Source organism: Rhinolophus ferrumequinum, chromosome 6 (assembly GCF_004115265.2).
Source record: "Rhinolophus ferrumequinum isolate MPI-CBG mRhiFer1 chromosome 6, mRhiFer1_v1.p, whole genome shotgun sequence".
In the NCBI taxonomy this organism is placed as follows: Eukaryota; Metazoa; Chordata; class Mammalia; order Chiroptera; family Rhinolophidae; genus Rhinolophus; species Rhinolophus ferrumequinum.
In genome coordinates, this window is record NC_046289.1 from 34691301 (window position 1) to 34704198 (window position 12898).

The window sequence follows — 12898 nt, forward strand, 5'->3', positions numbered from 1 at the left end:
AAGAACTGCATAGTTGTATTTTAAACAAAGCATTTTATTTCCACCTACGAGTAATTAATAGTTGTTTAAAAACCACACATTCTTAAGTATAAAATCAATCTGTATTAGGTTTGAAATTTTAAATATCACATGATTAAATTACAAACATACGGCATTTAAAGAAGAAAAGATACAAAATTGTTGCATACACATTGGAATTAGTCTCTAAAATATCTTTAAAACTATTTCCAGATAGATTATAAAATACAAATATTGCAGTAAAAATAATTTATTTTCATGTAAGGAACATATAAAGTAGTACGAAAACTACATGCAATGTTGAACCAATACTTGAAAAATTTAAATAGGAAATTTCATGAGTCATGGAGTCCATTTATATAAAAGTCTGATTGACAATTTAGTTATTAATGGAAATAACTATATTTAACAAACAAGCAAATTTAAAAACATATTTGATTTATTTGTGATATGTCCTATTACTATGAAATGTAATATTTTAGAAAAAATTATTTCAAGTGAAATATAATTATTAAGGGTCCAAATTGTAAATGTGTCTACTCAGCTTGAAACATGCATTCTTTTTAGCCTAAAAGCGCTTGTAAAATTATATCATTATGGCCACAAATAACAAGTTTTGTATATGAAATAGTACTCTTTCCTTTTTAGAGCTTATGAATGACTAGTGCACCCACAGTTAGCCACCTTCAGGAAGTACTGTCCATGCCCACGATTTGCTTCTCTAAACAGTTCTGAGGGCAGACCCAGTTTGAGGGTATTTTTTTTTTTTTTTGAAATGTAGTCCTAAAAAGCTAATCTGTAGTTCAACTAGGAAAACGCAGTTTGCTTTTGTAATAGTGGTGTTTGGTATGAAATGTATGCTTTAGTTTCAGGTAACCCCACATAAGCAGATATTCTAGAAATGAAAATGTGCTTATTTCCTAAAATTACCTTTCTTAGTATCTTCATAGGATAGGCCAAAATGAGATTTTCCAACTTTAATGCTTCTAATACCAATACTAAATATTTGATTCTTTGGGCTTCGTTTTACATCCTTTCAAATTGTGGTTTGAGATAATAAGTTCATGATTTCTCTAATATAGAAATTTAAAAAAATAATTAAGATAACCATAAAGAAAATTTGAGAGGTGATATTAAATAAAATTCGCTAAGGGTGATAAAGATCTTCATATGGAACTGAAGTACTTCAGTAACATGATTATCTTGTACTTTTCCCATTGATATTGTCGGCTAGTTTTTGCACAACACTAAACAGATAAAGGCTTCTTGGTGTGTATTCATTTCTCTTTAGGCAGTTACATTTGATTTGCTCTTGGGAAGTGGCTGCCAGGAATTCTGTCAGAAATAAAATATTTATTAGTCACATAATGGTGACTTAATTTCTTAATGGATCAGCTTACTTAGGGTAATTCTACAGTAAATAATTTCTGCATTTTATATGTGTACAATTCAAAACGACAAAACAAAAGAGAAACTGATCCCGTTTTTGGCTACCTAAAACTCGGATTATCCTGAGGACTCAGTGGAACATGACTGATTATAGCAGAGAAGTCATACAGCAAGAGCCGGACCTAAGCTAGATCTGCTGGCTACAGAGCAGAGCTTGGCTACAGACAAGCTGGGGGACAGGTAATAACTGGAAATCTAGGCAAACAGGTGCTGTGCAGCAGAGGGGATTCTTAATGAGAAGTAACAGTTTCTTAGGCATTGAACTAGCATCTAGGACTAGAGTCCAGACGCGAAGGAGTGCAAGGGGGAACTACTGTGTTTCCCCGAAAATAAGACCTAGCTGGACAATCAGCTCTAATGCATCTTTTGGAGCAAAAATTAATATAAGACCCGGTCTTATTTTACTATAAGACCGGGTATAATAATTATAATATAATGTAATATAATATAATACAATACAATACCAGGTCTTATATTAATTTTTGCTCCAAAAGACACATTACAGCTGATTGTCCGGCTAGGTTGTATTTTTGGGGAAACACGGTATAAGGAGAGGTTTGAAGCATTTACAAAATTCTCAGTCTTTGAGATTTCAGAGAGTTGAATTTATCTAATGTTCAAAACATATTCAGTGACTAGAAGTGACTTGGGAGAGAATGCAATTAAAAGTAATTCCTATGTAATTATTTCGATTTTCCCTCACATAAGTACTAGGTGAGCCCTATTCTACCACGATAGCCATTTCTAAGCCTCTTTAAATGATGATGTAAATACACTGGACTTTGGGAAAGGTTTGGTAGATTTGGGGAAGAAGCCCTATGCGATCTGGCAGTTTTTTCCAGTTCTCGGAGTAAATATATAGTAGTATATAACAATATTTCCTAGTTTTACACGACTAACAAATTTGGGGAGGTTTTTTTTTTAAGGTGAGAAATGATATTACAACACAGAATAGCTTTACCTTCCCTCATCTTGGTTGCTCTGGTACATTTGTGCAGTTGGAGAGGCCATATTCTGATGTGACAAAAGAGGTGGAGAGAGATTCATCCCTCTGAGTTGCCGAAAAGCTATTTCTGCATGGATGCTCCGAGGATTATTCGTCAGAATCCCTGTATTCTTGTTTTTTTTGTCTGAAATTAGGAATTATGAAACAATGATAATCATTAAGTAATAAAATAAAGTAATAAAATTTGGTTGTCCTTTAGCTGAATGAATTAAAAATTTTTGTGGGGGAGGAAAAATTTTAATAAAATTATAGAATTGGAATATATAATATTTCTAGCACTTAATGCTGCTTAAATTTCTCTGAGCTAGTGGCTCAATTTGATCCTTTCTAGGTAATTTATAAAATATAAGTATCCAAAGCTGCATGCTATGATAAATGTACAGATAAAGTGACCATACTTTTCAAAATAAAAATTGGGGCAACATAGTCAGGAAATAGGAAAGAAATTACAGAACTTTTCCAGAAAATTCTAAAAAATAGTAGCACAAAAAATCTTGAAGATATCTGAGAAGGGAGTTATGGAAATGAATCCAGGATTGAACTAATGTCCCCCCAAAACAGATATTGATGACATTCTTGAAGATGACACTGTACTGTTAAGAAGGCTAATAACAATTTGGTACATCCAGTTTCACTGTTAGTTTTATCTACTGGACAAAAGCATAAAAATTCTCACTGTGATTAAAACCTTGAAACCATAAGTATGTAGAATTATGAAAAATAAGTTAAACAAAAAATAACAGTAAATTATGTTTTGTTTTTTTTTTAAACTGAGTTTCCTTTAAAAACAATCACATACAGCAATCTACTATTCTTAGCAGGCTCTTCGATCTTGTGTGTGTGTGTGATGTTCAGTTTTATTGTCTAACAGTTCTAAGGCAACATGAAGTGTTAAAAGGAATGGAAGAGGTGAACTCCTCAGAGAAGGAGTAGCTACCCCCAATTTCACAAATATGGTAGCCAAGTAAGATCTGGAATTAGGGAAAAGGCTTGATTTAAGCCTGAATTAAAATGTATGTAATCGAATGAACCCTTTCTATGGCCTGTCCTTTTAATATACTTCCTCCTTTAGAGCTCTATCTCTTGAAAATCTTCCCTAGTATTAGCTTCATGAGTATTTTACTTGTGCTTTCAAGGATAAAGTCTGATCTTTTGTTTCTAAGATATCCTTTGTACCCCATGAGTCTGGTGTTATCAATATTTTTAAACCTCTGATTTCTACTTTTTTGTAGCAGGATGTACTACTAATTAACTGGTCTTTGTAGTCATTTGTTAGGAAATACACAAAATGGAATAAAAGCTTTGAAAAGAAACATCAGGAAATAAATGCTCAAGTATCACATTTATACAAATCTAGAGCAAATGTTTAGTTACAACATATTAGTAGTTGAGCAGAACCAAAAAATACTATAGACTTTTTTCAAATAAGGATGGCCACATGAAACTTGAACAAACATAAAATTTTAGGAAATGTAAATTTAAAAATGCAATTTAAAATAGTATTAGAAATAAAAGTGATATTTTTGTTTCAAGTGAAGTGTTTGGTTGTTTTTTTTTTTGTTTTTTGTTTTTTGTTTTTTTTTTTTGGTACATTCCCTCTGTAATGCGCTGGGTGAAAAAGGTGAAGGGATTAAGAAATACAAATTGGTAGTTATAAAATAGTCACAGGGATGTAAAGTACAGCACAGGGAATGTAATCAATAATATTGTACTAACTATGTATAGTGAGTGCCAGGAAGGTGAGTACTAGACTAATTGGGGGGATCATGTTGTAAATTACATAAAAGTCTAACCACTATGCTGTACACCTCAAACTAATATAAAATAATATTGAATGTCAACTATAATTGAAAAATAAATACCTTCAACTTCAGGAATTAAAGTGACGTCAGATCCCAAATAATGGCTAAATCCACCAGGCAGAATTACATTTGTTATCTTTATGGGAGGAGCTTTCACTTGGGCAAATGACCCACCATCCACACGAGAGTTGGTAACAGGAATAAGCTACATAATAAAATAAAACAGTTACGGACCCTCACCTTTAAAACTTAAATCAATAGGTTTAGTTCTTATTACAAGCCTCACTTGTTAATCAAATTTTTTAGGTCATGATTTACTTATTTGCCTAACCTCAGAGTTGATAAGAAGCAAAAACTGTGTGACACAATCAGTCTTCGGGCCGTTAACTTCCCACAGAACATTATGGTCTGTCTTTTCAGATTGCATTGTACTCATCAGTAGACTCTAGTGCAGTGGCACCTCTCCCTTTCCAAAGGGTCTTAACAAGGAAAGTATGGAATTAAGAAAATAAGAGTTAAGCCTTTTCCCCTTTGTAATGTTTCTTCTTTTTTCTGAACAGGAATTTCTGGATGGTAGGAGTTATATCTTCTACATCTTTGTATTCCTCACAATACCTCATCAGGAGCCTTGCGGTTAATTAGTTTTTCAAAAACAAACAGGTAAATAAGGTGGGGATTAAGAAAAGCACCTTAGAACAATCACTTTTAATGAGTGTGCTAACTCTAAATAGTGTTTACATTTTACATTAGTTGAGGATTAAGAGTCTTTTTAAAGAATTTCTGGAATCAGCAAATGGAGGAGAGTAGTATTTTAGTCTAGAGACTTGGTTTCCCTAGGAATTTATAACTGCTCTGTCTTCATTAAGACTGATCTTGTTTACACTTTTAAAAATATAAATTCTGAATATAGAATTCAACTTATTTAGAGATGCAGGCCTTTGCATCTCTAAAAAAAAATTGTGTAGAATTACCGATTTCCTTTCCTTCATACTTCAGTGTTACCAAGAATGCAGCTTTGTAACGAACACTAAAGTATCAGCCTTTTACTAAAGCTGGCCTGTTCCAAATTCCCTACCTAATTCTTTTGTGGAAGAATCTCTTCCAATCACTAATCTAGAATGTTGTCAAATTTTCTTATGAAACCAGAGCACCAAAAGTGTTCTGGTTTAAAGGACAACTTTAGATTTCATTTATTCCTTCTTTATCGGCTGTTACAAAAGAAAGAATAGCAGCAACTAAAACAAAGAATAATACATTAGACTGAACTGATGAACTTGAAAAGTATTCTGTTCTTGTCTCCGGAACAGCTAAAAGAAATAATGGCTTAATTTTGTTCTAGCCATGAAAATAAAAATTATTATTGAATCTTAAACTAGATTTCGCTAAAATGAAGACTTCAAATATCACCTTTATTTTACTAACCATGTGTAGAGGAATCAAAACAAATTTTAATAAAATGTTTACATATAAAATAAGTAAAAGAATTAAATTCTAATACATGGCAGTGATTCAAATGGCAAGAATCACTCAAGACAACATCATAATATAGTAATGGGAAAATGAGTTCACTATATGAGAAATAGAATAGCCAACAAGCAAATTCTTTTGTGAAATACTCATCATTGTCAAAAATTTGAGTTCATGTAGTTTTTCTGCTAGATTAAACAAATCAAAAACATAAATAGAAATTAAGATCTTTAAAGTTGGTCTGATTTCTGTATATGTTATTTAGTGAATTTATATATAATTTATGTGTACTTTTTCAAATTTAGCCAACATTACTTTAAAAAAGAATTTATAAATCTTAATGTGACAATTTATATAGGTCCCTCACTGGAGCCCTCATCTATGTGGTGTGGTAGGCAGAATAATGCAACCTTCCCAAAATATGTCCACATCCTAATCTCCAAAACCTGCGAATACATTCCCTTACAAGGCAGAAGGGGCTTTGCAGGAATAATTAAATTAAGGATTTTGAGATGGGGAGATTATCTTGGATTGTCTAGGTGGGCCCAATCCAATCACAAGGGCCCTTATAAGAGGAAGGCAGAAGCCTCAGAATGAGAGAAGATGTGATGATGAAAGCAGAGGTGGAAGTGATGCCATCGTGCGAAGAGGGCTGTGAGCCAAGGAACGCAGATAGCTTCAAGAACAAATTCTCTCCTAGAGCTTCCAAAGGAACACAACCCTGCCCGTACTTTTGATTTTAGCCCTGTAAAACTGATTTTTGGACTTTTGACCTCAGAACTGTAAGATAAGAAATTTGTGTTGTTTCAAGCCACTAAATTTGAGGTAATCTGTTACAGTAGCAACAGAGCAATAGGAAACTAAAGTTTTCTTTAGTTTTCCACTTTTGGAGCAAGAAGTGACTTGCTCCAGGAATATAAAATAGAGAAAAGGAAAGGGTGCTTAAATCACGGAACTAAATTTTATTTAATTATTTGTTCTCTTTTGAAAGACTGGAGCCTGTGACAATAATCTTAGTAGATGACATTAGATGGTACTTTTTCTTACATATATCATACAAATTAGTGGCCAACATTGTTTTCACAAAGCATACCATGTTTCCCCGAAAATGAGACCTAGCCGGACAATCAGTTCTAATGGGTCTTTTGGAGCAAAAATTAATATAAGACCCGGTATTATATTATATTGTTATGTTATATTATATTATATTACATTACATTACATTGCATTGTATTATATTATACCCGGTCTTATATAAGACTTGGTCTTATATTATAGCAAACTAAGACTGGGTCTTATATTAATTTTTGCTCCAAAAGACACGTTAGAGCTGATTGTCCGGCTAGGTCTTATTTTTGGGGAAACATGGTAGTTTTTAGAGAAAAATTTTTGTAGATATAACCCACGAATGAACCAATTTCCTTTGTGTAATCTGGATAATCTTTATTAACAACTTTAAATCTCACAGGTTTCTATAGCCACTTTGACCTATAATAAAAGCCTCTTGCTTAAAAAAATTCAAGGTTAATAAAAAAGGGAATAATTAAGAACTATATGTATAATTAATATTTTTCCTTACAAAAATTTAAAACATAGAAATACATGAACTCACCAATCTTTTGATAAAGGGCTAAGGCCTTTTCTGTAAGCAAGAGTCCCTTGATTATTATTTTATCTGATTGTTCCTGGATAAATGCACCCTTAAGGTTTTGGCTACAATATGTAGTTTTGGTTGCTTTAAAAGTAGCAAGAATTTAAAGACATGGAAAAAATTTGAACAGAACAATCTGTCTAGATTTTTAAAAATAATTTTCCCACATAATTTTTCTGAATTTTTATAATTTTGTTCCATATTTTACAGGTTTTTTTCTCCCAACTCAATTTGACATTGTGTGCATGTGCATGCGTGTGAGAGACTGGTCTTTATTTCAGACTTTCCACAGTATTGCATCTGGTTTTCATAGAAACAGAAAAATAATAATTTAAGATTTGCATTTATAGAATATCTGTTTATTTAAAAGAACTAATGTAAGTTTTTGAAAAAAACACATCCAGCTCTTGATAAATATGTGAATCTATTGCTGAAGGCAGAAGTGGACTAAAGAGGAGTCTACTAATACCAAATGTTCAGTGTGCTCTGCGAATCTGTTTTATAGAGGGAATGGAGAATGTCAGGTAAGCAGGTGAGTTAAGGGAAAGCACCTACAATAGTCTTATCTCTTTCCTCAATATAACTTTTAAAAGTAATCTTTGTTTACTAATGTCCTTGCTCTCCGGCTTTCACTGACATTAGCGGTTTCTTACATTCTTACTGCCCCTCGTCGTCCAGGTCTTCATAATCTCTCTTAGGTAATTCTAAAATTGTTTCCCTGTCTCCAGCCTCTTCATCTCCAAACCTTGTAAAGGCACAGCTCTAATAATGTTATTTCTTTGGGTTGTTTTTTTTTCAACTATAGCTTTTCTGTGTTAAATTTAGTCTTTGGAGGATGGTCATGAAGAATCCTGGCGATCAATGACAGAATTTCCTAATGATATACTGTGGTGGCTTCTCTTTTTAATCTCTTTCCTACCATAGTCAGATACCTTTTTAGGCTTTGTGGGTAAAAGGCCCAATTTTTCAGCCAATGTACAAGAAAAGAGGTGCACATCTTTCTTTTTAGATGAACTACGCAGTCCAGGGAGTGCAGCTGAGGATCCCTTCCTTCCTTTACTATCGGCCAAGTGGAAAGAGTTAGTTTCTGTGACATGCTGTACTTTCTTACTTTCTACAATTATCAGACATATTGAGCAAGAGGCACATGGATTTTAAATAATTTGCTTTAAGTCAAAGAATGTTGTTAGAACCAGGGGCTTCCCTGGCCTGTGTGTGCGCGCGCACCCTCTATTCACCAGATCAATCTGCCTTTGACAGTAATCACTAATAGATCCTAAAATAATCTACAAAACCATCATAGCTTAGGTTTAAATAGTTAAGTAAAAATGCACAATATGTAATATAATGTTCAATTACTAATAATTTATATATTTTAAAAGAAAAGGTATAAATAATATAAGTATTACCGAATTTTTCTTTGCTTGTAGCTCAGAGAAGTGAAATTCAGCTTTTGCCCTATCATCTGAATTCACAGGAATTCCATCTAACATCTGTAAGTTAGGCAGTCGAAATATGAGCACGTGGCGATGTAGCATTTTTCTACAAATCTGAATAAAGTTAAAATTAATTTTTTTCTTATTTAAAAAAATCTTTTATAAAGATTAACCTTTATAGAGAAGGAAATTTAGCATAGGCAGCAAAGATGACAGATGATACAAATATGAGCTCCCTTTTTGAAAGATTTCCCAATTCCCTATTATTTAAATGAAACTAAGAACTTTTTTTTTAAACCAAGGTTACCATTTGGAGGTTTAGTCTCTTTTTAGAGTATATAATATTGATCATTAACCACAAGCAATCCCAACTCATGCATAGGATTACATTATAAAAATTCATTTGTAAGTAATTAGTTTGAAACATATATTTTCCCAAAGGCACTATTCAATTCAATACACATATATTGAACTATATGATCCATCACTTCATAGTGCCAACATACTCTTAAAAATATTTGCATGTGTGCATAAGAAGATGCGCAGAAAGAGTTAACATATTAGGCCTGAGGCTGTTATCTTTAGAAGGGCCTGCTTGCGAGAATAGCTCTTGACTATTGTTTGGTACTTGGATTTTGGAAGCATTCCTACCATTCCTTAACTGACAAGGGTACTTCAGGGTACTAACTACTTATACAAACAATATGATTTATGCTTGACCTCCTTTCCTTTTCTGAGTCTGGAATTTGGGTATGTGATACGCGTAAGGTACCTACGTGACCTGCCCCTAACAAAACTCTTGAATGCTAAGTATAATGGGATTCCCTGGGAAGAAGCATAACACACCGGTTGGTGCATTTTTGTTGCTGGGTGAAGAGTGTGAACAGTTGTGTTTCCATATGCACAGTCATCCAAGCCCACAGAGCTACGTCTACCAAGAAAGAAATACAATAAGCAGTCTCTCCTAATATTTGTAGTACTAAGGCTTCTCATTCATAAACACAAATATCCCTATATATTTTTTATGTCGTTTAATAAAGATTTATAATTTTTTCCTAAAGGTTTTAATCATCTTTGGTTAGATTTATTCTGTAGTTTAATATAATAACTATTTTAAACAATATCTTTTTATGTTTTTCTAACTGTTTGTTGCCAGCGTATAGAAATTCTGATTTTTGCATATTGTTCTTTATCCAGGAACCTTACTGAACTCTCACATAACTTGAGAAGCTGTTTGCTAAAACTCATAGAAAGTGTAAAGGGTCAAGAATAACCAAAATAGTGAAGAAAGAAAAAGAGAAGGTGGAAGAGAAAGGAAATCAGAGGTGCTTACTCTACCAGACATCAGGACTTAATATAAAACTTTAGTAATTAACACAGTGTAATACTGGTACAGGAATTGACAAATAGATCAATGAATATATTGTAGAACCCTAAAACTGACCCTCTTATATATGACAATGGCAGTTTACCAATCAATTGGAAGAAGACACTAGTCAATAAATTGTGCTCGTATAACTGCATATGGAAACAGATAAAAAGCCTTTCTCACATTATTTAAAAATAAATTATATACAACTATAAGTAAATTAACTAATAAACTAGAAAAGTTAACATACTCACTGGATTGCCATAAACTGTAAGCTCCATGAGAGAAGAGATACCATCAAGTTTTTCCAATTCTGCCATATCCTATTGAAAAGTTAGTAAGTTAGTATTTGGTTAGACCCAACGTGTTCAAATACACACTGATTTGCAGTAATTATATGTAAGTGCTAGATTGCTGCTAGCTCATGATTGAATCCTCCAAAGTGAGCTTGAGTGACAATATTCTGTATTGTTGATTAAAGACAGATCTGTATACTATTGTTTCTGAATAAATGATTGGCAGAGATGACACTCTAATACGGTAAAGAGGCCATGTAGCAACATTTGCAAGAAAAAACCAAATTGTTCCTCAGAAAAGTTATGATCTATTCTAGGACTCACAGTATAATTGGTTAATTTCATAAAGGATTGACCCAGAAGAATGGAAATGAAGGTGAATCAGTCTAAACAATTTCAAACGTACATATTTAGCACAACCTTCACCATAAAGGAACACATGATATTGAGTGGACTGCTTCCTGACATATTTGCTGGGAATATAGGTATATAGTTGAAAAACTATTTCTGTAATTGAATGACTTGTCTTCACCTGGATGGGATTATTTATTATTATCTATTTAACATTGGTGAAAGTTTGAAAATACTGTACATTTTAGTTTTTGCAAAATTGTTTTTTACAGTGCTCTTTCTGAAAAAATTTAGGCAATAAGCTCAGCTTAAGGTTGTTGCTAGTTCATTGTAATAAAACAATGTTATTGATGTTCCTATTATTTGGAATGACGTGAATATAAACAATTCACCTAGTAACTATAAAAACGTTTAGACCTATTTTTGATCATTTGGAAATAGAATTTGATTTTTAAAATGACTGATCTTTACTATTTTGATTTTGGAGCTATCATAAAGGAGGACTTGGAAAAATCTCTCCCAGTCAATTATCTGTAGAGATCTTGTGCATTTGGTCCACAGGAAGTTCCTATCTGTGGACACAAAGCCTGGTTGGGAAGCATGGACATGTGAAAAGTCTTACATTATTTTCTCAAATTAAATGGAGTATAGCAGTGTTCACTAGTGAAGTATTTCTAACCAAAATGTGTGTTTCTCCTGGAAAATGTTATTATAATATGAGAAATCGGGTGTTAAATTTGTAGAGGATAATGCCGGTATACAGACAGCATGCAAACTAGTATGTTCATAATTAGGGGAAGAGTGTTAATGGTTTCCTATTTTTATTTTTGTTTATTTTTTAATTTTTAAAAATTTTTCAATTACAGTTGGCATTCAGTATTATATTAGTTTTAGGTATACAACATAGTGATTAGACATTCATATAACTTATGAAATGATCACCCTGATAAATCTAGTACCTATCTGACACCACACATAATTATTACAATATTGACTATATTTCTTTTTTTTTAATTAAAGTTTATTGGGGTGACAATTGTCAGCAAAGTTACATAGATTTCAGGTGTACAATTCTGTATCACATCATCTATAAATCCCATTGTGTGTTCACCACCCGGAGTCAGTTCTCCTTCCATCACCATATATTTGATCCCTTTTACCCTCATCTACTACCCCTTTCCCCCCTTCCCCTCGGGTGACTATATTTCTTATACTATACTTTATATCACCATGACTATTTTATAACTATCAATTTGTACTTCTTAATCCCTTCCCCTTTTTTACCTACCCTCTCAACCCCCTCCCAGCTGTCAACCATCAAAATGTTCTCTATATCTGGTGGTTTGTTTCTATTTGTTTATTTTGTTCTTTAGATTCCACATATAGGTAAAATCATATGGAATTTGTCTTTCTCTGTCTGACTTACTCCACTCAGGACAATACCCTCTAGATCCATCAGTATTGTTGCAGTTGGCAAGATTTCATTCTTTTCAATGGTTGAATAATATTCCATTGTATATATGTACCACCTTTTCTTTATCCATCCATTGATGGAACATCCAGGCTGCCTCCATATCTTGGCCATTGTAAACAATGCTGCAATGAACATATGGATGTACACGTCCCTTCGAAGTAGCGTTTTGAATTTCTTCAGATAAATACCCAGAAGTGGAATTATTGGATCCTTCTTTGTCTCTTGTTATTTTTATTTTTTATTTTTTTAGATTTCATATATAATCTAAAGTGAGATCATCTAGCATTTATCTTTCTCTGTCTGACTTATTTCACTTAGCATAATATCTTCTAGGTCCATTCACACTGTTGCAAATGGCAAGATTTCATTCTTTTATATTGCTGAATAATATTCCTGTGTGTGTGTGTGTGTGTGTGTGTGTGTGTGTGTGTGTGTATGACCCCACTTTCTTTATCCTCTCATCTATTTATGGACATCTATGTTGCTTCCATATATTGGCTATTACTGGTAATGTTGCAGTGAATATGGAGTGCATGTTTTTTTTCAAATTAGAATTTTTGTTTTCTTTGGGTAAATTCC

At 32.9% G+C, this 12898-nt stretch overlaps 1 protein-coding gene across 1 annotated transcript in view; it reads right to left on the reverse strand.

Moving 5' to 3' along the window:
* Positions 1-539: 539 nt before the first annotated feature.
* LRRC9 (leucine rich repeat containing 9) overlaps positions 540-12898 on the reverse strand; it is a 91838-nt gene continuing 79479 nt past the window's right edge. Inside the window, exons 29-33 of the mRNA XM_033108742.1 lie at positions 10453-10521; positions 8803-8943; positions 4336-4480; positions 2429-2597; positions 540-1353 (exon numbers count right to left, since the gene is read on the reverse strand). Of these exons, the coding sequence (XP_032964633.1) occupies positions 1314-1353; positions 2429-2597; positions 4336-4480; positions 8803-8943; positions 10453-10521 (564 nt within the window). The 3' untranslated portion in view covers positions 540-1313. The remainder of the gene's footprint in view (positions 1354-2428; positions 2598-4335; positions 4481-8802; positions 8944-10452; positions 10522-12898) is intronic.